The sequence below is a fragment of the Chondrus crispus genome, genomic scaffold, assembly GCF_000350225.1.
Source record: "Chondrus crispus Stackhouse genomic scaffold, scaffold_115, whole genome shotgun sequence".
NCBI lineage: Eukaryota > Rhodophyta > Florideophyceae > Gigartinales > Gigartinaceae > Chondrus > Chondrus crispus.
The window spans coordinates 34,443-42,579 of record NW_005178978.1 but is presented as its reverse complement, the minus strand read 5'-3'; the positions used below and the strand labels follow the sequence as shown (position 1 = coordinate 42,579).

The 8,137-nt window shown below is 52.1% G+C and overlaps 5 protein-coding genes; 3 read left to right on the top strand and 2 right to left on the bottom strand.

Annotated features, from left to right (window-relative positions):
* Positions 1 to 1,433: 1,433 nt before the first annotated feature.
* On the bottom strand, positions 1,434 to 2,078 carry CHC_T00001828001 (hypothetical protein). XM_005712726.1 is given in 2 exon segments: positions 1,434 to 1,850; positions 1,851 to 2,078. 1 exon segment carries the CDS (start codon positions 2,076 to 2,078, stop codon positions 1,851 to 1,853), a length of 228 nt encoding a protein of 75 aa, XP_005712783.1. The 3' UTR covers positions 1,434 to 1,850.
* A 94-nt stretch (positions 2,079 to 2,172) lies between these two features.
* On the top strand, positions 2,173 to 2,616 carry CHC_T00001827001 (hypothetical protein). Its single transcript, XM_005712725.1, has one exon. It carries the CDS (start codon positions 2,173 to 2,175, stop codon positions 2,614 to 2,616), a length of 444 nt encoding a protein of 147 aa, XP_005712782.1.
* A 337-nt stretch (positions 2,617 to 2,953) lies between these two features.
* CHC_T00001826001 (hypothetical protein) lies at positions 2,954 to 4,022 on the top strand. Its single transcript, XM_005712724.1, has 3 exons — positions 2,954 to 2,972; positions 3,109 to 3,736; positions 3,956 to 4,022. The coding sequence occupies exons 1-3, from the start codon at positions 2,954 to 2,956 to the stop codon at positions 4,020 to 4,022; spliced, it is 714 nt and encodes a 237-aa protein (XP_005712781.1).
* A 28-nt stretch (positions 4,023 to 4,050) lies between these two features.
* CHC_T00001825001 (hypothetical protein) lies at positions 4,051 to 6,081 on the bottom strand. Its single transcript, XM_005712723.1, has one exon. The coding sequence runs from the start codon at positions 6,079 to 6,081 to the stop codon at positions 4,051 to 4,053; it is 2,031 nt and encodes a 676-aa protein (XP_005712780.1).
* Positions 6,082 to 8,046: 1,965 nt separating this feature from the next.
* The window catches only part of CHC_T00001824001 (hypothetical protein), an 858-nt gene continuing 767 nt past the window's right edge, over positions 8,047 to 8,137 (top strand). The window contains exon 1 of the mRNA XM_005712722.1: positions 8,047 to 8,137. This exon is cut by the window's right edge and continues 767 nt beyond it. Coding sequence (XP_005712779.1) covers positions 8,047 to 8,137 — 91 coding nt within the window.

The window sequence follows — 8,137 nt, the reverse complement described above, 5'->3', positions numbered from 1 at the left end:
AGCTCCTCAACTTCGATTCCTCAACTCATACTCCCATGGTATCGGCTCTTGTCCGCGCATATGCTAACAAGGATGATCTTCAAGGCGTCGTTCATATGGCCCGGTTTGGGCTCCCGGCAGCCCTCATGAGGCAGATTGTGGAATGTGGGGTATCTGCCGAGGACGTAGACACGGTGGGCTATTGTGCTACAGTGGTGTTTGCATTTGTCTTTCAGTGCCGGTCGGTGTCTGTCGCCTATCTGAAAAACAGCGACATCACCATTTCGGCGGAGAGAGTGAGTGCGGTGATCACTCACCGGAAAGGCAAATCTCGGTCTCGACCATTACGCCTTTCACTTCCAACCAACCCCGTCTGGACCTCTACTGCTTCGCCAAACGAATTGCTTTCGAAATGGCGCTCCTTGCGTCCCGCCAATCTTGGTTTCTTCAATCTCAGACGTGGACAAAAGGTCGGCACTGCCGATCTCGGCATTACGGTTGAGACTGCCGTTGCCCTCGTCAACGGCGCTCCGCCGCCTGGCTGCTACTTCGCATCGCACAGCGCTCGTATCGGTGGCTTCAACGAGCTGCTCGTCCTCCAGTTCAGCCGCGAATGGATTATGACCCGTCTGGATTGGGCATCGCAGAACTAGTTTTCTGTTTACTTCGATAGCCGTATTATTGTCACCGCCGCTTCGGAGTGGTTCTTTGCGCACATGCTACCGCATGTCTAGCGCTCTCCGTGCATCCGCTACCGCTTTTATTTGCCCCCTTCGCGTCTCTGTACACGCTAGCGTGTATAGGGGTGAAACTCCCCGGAGAATAGCGAGTGGCTGTAATTACTACCAGCCAACCGAGCGTACCTCACCTCGCAGTCTCGCTGCTCCGTGGTACTTATGGCGCCATCGTGAGCCTCTTGCCAGCCCCCCTCTCCTGGCCATGTCTATTTCTCTTGCCCGCCCAGCCCCGGCTGCGCCGCCCTCTTGGTAGTTTCCTTTCTCATCATGTCTTTTTCTCTCTTTATGTTTTCTTTATGTTTTCCAGTTCGGTTTAATGGTTTGCGTAGCCTTTGTGTGTCCCCTCTTAACCGATGTCTGCGTAGCCTTTGTGTGTCCCCTCTTAACCGATGTCTCGTGACCGACTAGAACCAATAAACTACGAATATCTTCATGAGGAAAATGGGTGTTTCTTTTTCTTGGTTTGTCCGAACAAGCATCGACCTGGCTTTTTATTAGGGGCATCAAAAGCCGCACCTGTCACCCCAAGATCCGCAAATGGCCCTTTTTATTATTATTCCTGTACACTAGTATGATATCCATAACGGCTGGGGCGAAACTTTTCAATGAGATCATTATCTTTTTGAAACGTTTTGTAGGAATTATGCAAACCTTGGTGGCGGTACAGTATGTCAATGGGTAGTGTTGTTCAACATAGAGTCAGGGAAAAAGGTAGACTGGTTGGGCATGACTTTAAGAGGTTGCACAAATGCGTATCGAACATGAAATTTCTGTGAATGATAGGAAATTTGGTGTCCTTGAAGTGCGCAGGAGCCTTTTGCTGTCTTGATATGGAGCATGATACGATCACTGAATACTTTTTGCAGGATACTGAGACATTCTTGTACGGCGGAAGATCATACGTTCATCCTTGTGCACCAAAGCGACGGATCCGTCGCTCGTATAAGTACAAAAAAAGACTAAAAGACTGAATCATATCCCTAGACGTCTGAAGCGTGAAAATAAAGACCCTCGCATACTACCCTCGCATACTGAAGCATGTATGTGAGGACCAAGAAATCGCGGTTTGTGCACTCCCAGAAATTCATTTAAAGCTGACAGTCAGGCAGGACACTGCCGTTGTCCAGCGACGTGCTAATGCGACCAGGGCAAGCACCAAGATCGAGAAGACCATTTTCCATCAGCACAGCACCAGACGTGAACTCGTCTGACATCCAGGCGTCTAAAGCTGCCGACCTCGAAATTGACGGCTCGAGTCTGCAGCCTAAGTAATTCAGACGACGCTGTGACGATGCCGATGTTAAACAGGGTAAAATCGTTGGGACGAAAAGCAAAAACGCCGGCTGGAGGTGGAGGCCTCATGGCTGCTGGTGAAGCTAGCGACAGCACAGCACGGGTGAGTAGGCCTGCTGCGCAAAAATGCTCGCCGAAGAGTTTGCGAAACTCACAGGCGACGATGGGGTCGATTGGGCCTCGAGTGCGCTTCGACGCGGCGGCGGCTGGGAGCCCGTCGACCATGCGGCATGTTCGAACCGGACGAAGGTCATTGAGGGAGCTACATCGTGGGCGAAGATCGGAGGATCCCAACAAGCATGATGCGGGGCGGCGCATCAAGGCTGTGGCGGGTCGGATTTTGGCGGGGGGACATGATGGGCGGGATATTCCGCTGACGGTGAGGCGGGCGAAGAGCGGGGGCTGGTGTGATGTGAAGTGTGGCGAGACGGAGAAGAAAAAGAAAAAGTCAGGAAGCGGGATTGCCCTTCATCGGAATGACTCCAAGTCGGACTGGGAGAGGGTGGAGGAGATGTGCAAGCTCGCTAGCGAATGCTCCGGATCGTCGGGGTCTGCATCATTCCGTTCTGTTTGGCATTCGCTGATTGCCATTGAAAACGAGATCTAGAGGACCAAGCAGATGTGGTGGCAGCCGACCGGAAGCGACGGCGACCAGGGGTGGTCAGTTAGGTAAGGCTGCGCATAGCGTTTCCGCGATAACGACGGTATCTAACGCACGATAAGTGGAGCGAAGTGTACTGAGTGTGTGGTGAAGAAGCAGGTGCGTGTGATTCAAGATACTCCACCACGGGGCATTGCACCAGCCATCCATCGGGTTGCCGTACTTGGACTGTTACGTAGTCACGAATCTCCGTGGTGGAGAACAGGTCTTCGACTCAAAGGCTGAATATGTACCGGCAACGCCAATAGATAATCGCAAAGTGGCCACATAGTCTAATTCTGCAATGTGGTTGGCAAGCAGAGGTGAGCCCTAAATAATCATACAGTAGCAAAAATCTCCGGATCAGAGGCAGGGGCTGCACTCTCATGGGGCAGAGCTAAGAGGAGATGTGTGAGATGTTGTGGACCAGGATTTGGAGGACCTCTAGCCAGTAACTAGCTCCACGTAAAGTTTACGATAAACTCACTTTCCGAAGTCTTCAGCTCGTCCCCTCCACTTTCCCTCCCTCTGCCCCTAGAACCCCTTTCTTCTTCGTCATGCTTGCCTTCGCACCAGTCTCCACCTTCACAGGGCTCACAACTCGCCGCGCACATTCCGCCATTTCCCCGCGCAACCCTTCACGCCCCCGCCACACCCTCAACGTGCGATGCACTCTATCAGCAGCCGCTATCGCCAACAAGTCGTACCAGCTTGAAGAGGACGAAGACTCCTGCTCCTGTACATCCGCAGTCTACTTGTCAGAGGACGGCTCCCTTTCAATTGGCAGGACCGACGGTCCAAGCCCTGATAAGGTCGACGCTTCCTGGACTTATTCTGACCGCGATGGCGAACTCTTGCTCCAGATAGAGCGTTACTTCGGTTCTGACGGCACGCCTTTCTCTGTCAAGAGGATACTCAAAGGCCATCTGGATGACACCAGAAAGAATCTTGTGGGTCTTCCGATTTTCGAGGGTGCAATGTATAAGGAGCCCACCGATTTTAGTCCGCATTCCGAAGTTGGTTGGTTTGCTATGATTCTCGCAGTCGATGATCTGCCCCAAGATGATTTTGACATATCTAAGTCATAGTGACCATATGCTAATTGCTGTGCCTCACATGGGGGCTATCCCACGCCTGTTTATGCGCAACTGGTTGATATGCCAGGCCGCACCACGCGAAGGTGAGGCGTCATACCAGTTGTCCATCTCAACAAATAGTTTTTATCGAACATAATAAACGCACTCAAGTACCTTCACAGAGATCACCGTGCATGGTTTCATGAGGATTAGTTGCAAAAGTTAATGAGCTTTCCTTGCTACTTTTGCTCAGGCTTCACTCGATCACTTCAAATATGTACAAGTGCTTCGCATTAATTGTCGCATCCTGTGCATCATCTGCATCTCATGATGCATATCTGTACAAACGGGGATCATCCTTGTCCCTCTCCACATACTCCTGTTCAATCAATCGCTCCAGTCTCTTTTTGATCAGCCGCGGATCCGGTAAGAACGTTGGAGCAAGAGCTTCCACCACAAGATTATTTAACGCGGCGTGCGTCAACTCCTTTTTCGTTTTCATGATCTTCACCAATACTGCATCTACTCGCGTGCTGCGGTCAACCACTACATGTTTCTTGCTTGTAGTCGTGTTTGCACTAGCCACCTTCGGGATACTTGCTGGAACAACTACTCGGTGCAGCCTTGACTTGAAACCGAGGTTAATATGTAGTATATCTCCTTCTTGCATGAATCTGGCGTCTGCCTGGCTCCTTTCTGTTTGCGTGTTCTTCGGAGAGTCGCTTTCGCCTTCCTTTGCAGACTCACCGCGCGGTTCAACGCTACCTGTATTTATCTCTGAAGCACTTGCGGTACCCTCTTTGGCCTGCTGAACCTGTGCGGGGGCAGTCGCCCCCGGGGGTGCTGGGTGTGTCGTATTTACGAAGCTCTCGGACTCATTGCCGTCTCCCTGATTGGCGTCAGGTCCTATTGCTATGGACCTTGCTTCAGTAGATTGCGCTCTATCGCCATCGGCAGTTCTTTCGGGACCACCTTCATGATATGTATTGGCCTCTGATGACTTCGGAGCTAAAACGTCGGTGGCAGGCCGACCCGAATCATCCGAGACTGCTTGACATTGCATAACCTGAGGAGCGAATGACAGGCGACCGCTATTGGGTATTGGGTAAATGTTAGTCGAGTTCATTTTCGACTTCTCATTTGGCCTGTTCACGGTAGCAAAAGTTTCTGTGGTCTCGTTTGCTGGCCGTCTTTCAAGCCTCAATACTCTGCACTTTCGGCTGACAAGCAACGGCTTGATGTGATGACATAACTGCTCCAGTGACAGGTTCAGCATCTTACGTGCGTCTACGACACGTATGCGATCACTGTCATTGAAGAGCAGCAGGATGCAAGCTTGAAACGTCGACACAACAAAAGTGTACCCCATTCCACTGAAAGTACCAACAAGGTTCACAACCGATAATGCATGGATCCATGACAGCTTTCTCGTCTCCTTGTCGCGCATGTAGAAGTCGGAAAACAGTTCCTGGCAGGCTAGCAACAATGGCGGGAGCCGAAGCTTCGCGACTTCTACTGATGGCCAGTGCAAGGCATTGAGGACATGCGCATTGAAGTCAATACCGAGAGCTTCTTCAAACTTCAGAATGTTTTCGTCAATACTCTTCACGTTTCGTTCCCTCTGCTCTGCTCTGCCCTTTTCTGTGTGAGAGTTCGCGACGTTAAGAAGCATAGAAAACCCAATGGCGGGATTTGCATCTGATGGGACAATTGCACCTGTGTCAGCACTGCTGTGAGTGGGTAGAGTGGCACGGGCAAGACTGGTTCCGAGCAGCCTGTCTGCCATCCCCTCAAGGCCGCCTCTTTCTAAAATACTGTCCGCCGGGGGAATGGTATCCTCGTCAAGGATGCCATCTGTGAAGGGTACCAAGACTTCCTCCTTTCGCTTCCTGCATTCCACGCGCCGTTCCACAAGATACTTCTGAAACGCTTTCTGCATCGTATTGCTGGCTAATTTGTCCTGTAGCATCCCACTGAGACGCTGTGTGTAAAACTGACCCATTTGCTCCTTGATCATGCTGATGAATGATGTTTCTAAGTGCTCGTCATGGTGCGACATCAGGCGCTTCGCAAATAGGCGGCGATGAGTGTCAAAAAACTTGTCCTTCTCCTCAAGGTACATGAACAGCCGGACCAGCTCTGCTAAGTATTGTAATAAACTGCTTTCCGTGTTTTCTCTTTCAATGTCAATGCTGATATCTGAATCACGCGGAACACTACCAACCTCCACCGGTGGTAAAGTTTTCAGACTGGTACCAGCGCCAGACGTGCTTGGTTTTGCACCGACATCCGAGTCAGCGTTCAACTTTCTTCTCTTTGCCGTGGGGGCAGCTTCGTCCCTCTTAGTATCCCACATTGCACGGTCAAACTTTTCCCCCTGCCGCAAGACTTGGTCAACATAATGTGCAATCAGGTTTGGAAGACAAATATTACCGAGGGGGCTATTCGTAAAGCTGCGAAAGGCATCGTCAATGGCGGTCATGATTGTTTGAGCGCCATCAAAACATCGGGTGATGAGAGTGGCATGCTTGCGATACAACCTAATAAGGACGCGCACAAGCTCCAAATTGCTCTGCATATCTTGCTTACCAGAGACTTTGTCGACATGCTGGTTTACAACCAAGCTTCCCTCGGCGCGAATGAAACCGACGAAAAACGCACGCAGGGGGGGTAAGCCATCGGCGACGCGCTTGAGCAAGGTAAAAATAAGTTTGAGGTCGTCCTCGCGCCCCTCCTTCACCATGGCGATAGCCTTGTCCTGCAAGTAAGCGAGATGGTTTCCGATAAGCTGCTGCTCCGTGGCTTTGCACAGACGCGGGACGGAATCTGGGTGAAGCAAGCGGCGGCCACGTTCTGCCTCCTCCTCGAGACGGGCGAGGACAATTTTTGTGAACTGAGTTGCGTCGCCAACCTCAACCATCTTCTCGCCCTCCGCCTTGTAAAACGTTTCGGTGAGGGCAAGAAACTCTTCCTCGAAGACGCGAATGTAGAGGTGCAAAGTCGGGAGTGTGGTGAAGCCCTGCTCGTCAGATGAATCCTGGCGGGGAGATACAACATCAGCGGCGCCAATCTCAACGAGGGTGTTGACGACGCCTCGTATGAGGGAGTAGTCGACGGGAAGGCCACGACGGTCCTGGTCGACCAAGCCAAGTGCAATCTCTATGACCTGGGGCATTTCCGAGAGAAGATCTTCGCGCCAGTAGAACATGAGGAGATTGTCGACCGGGCGGACAGGGTCGTTCTTGAGGGTGTTGACATTATCGGGGATCCAAAAGCGATGGAGGTGGTGAAGGACGCGCTTCATGTAGCTAACAAAAGCCATGGTGGCCTTCCAGATCCTGCAGTACTCCTTGAGCAAGAAAGCAGTCTTGGGGAGGTTTTGAAGTACGCAGCGCTGGGACGCGACGAGGTCTTTGACGAACTGCCTGACGTAGACATAAATGCGTCGTTTTCTCGTGGCGTCGTTTTCTTGAAACAACTTTGCGACCTCCGAGTAGACGTCAACCCATTCACGCTGATTGGGGCAGATAGGTTGGGCATTCTGCATGGAGGCCTGGTGGCGGGAAAGTCGGTCCTTGACGGCGGCCCATCTCTTCTCGAGCTCGAGGTCACGGGCCAGCCCGTCCGGAGCGCGTGCTACGGCGGGGACGATGGGTACGGAGGGGCGGCGTAGGGGGAAAGTGGTGTAGACTTGTGGAGGGGAGGGCGCGGGGGAAGGAGGAGAGGACGGACGTACCGGCATGGAGAGAAACGGTTTGTGTGGGATGTGAGGAGGATGGGGGGCGTGTTGGGGAGGTAGAGGGCAAGATGAACAGGAGGGCTCAAGAGTGATAACTGAAATTGGGCCCCCAGCCAGTCGGGGGTGGGGGGGAGGGGGGTTCACACGGGGTGCACGAGTGGGAGGAACGGTGGCGCCGGGAAGCGGGGAGCGTGCCGACAGGGGACAGAGCAATAAACAGAGCAGGTGAGCGAAACAGTTAGATGGGGAGTCCCTCTGAGAGTGGAGGACTTAAAAGCGTGTCGGTGGTGTACAGAGTGAACACCTGTACACAATGATAACTGCAGATCGATGAGATACTGTAAGATAAGACAGCATTGGCGCTGTAAGTGGAGTGGATGAAGTTATTTGAAGTTTTGGAAAGTTTTTATCATCTCTAACTTCATTTGCGCCTGACACGTACGGCACGGCAGTGCGTCCTTCATCCTCTCATACTGCAATGAAGAGAATCACCAGCAATGCAAGTCTTGATTTGTACTCGCCCAGCGGCTACTGTACGCCTTGACGTCACAGATTACACACATCCCTCTTTGTGCTCAAAGAATGTCATGTTCAGCGCTCTTCCCCCCCCCCCCCCCCCCGCCCACAACGGGAATAACGTTTCGCACCGCCGGCATTTTTTTTTTCCCAAAAA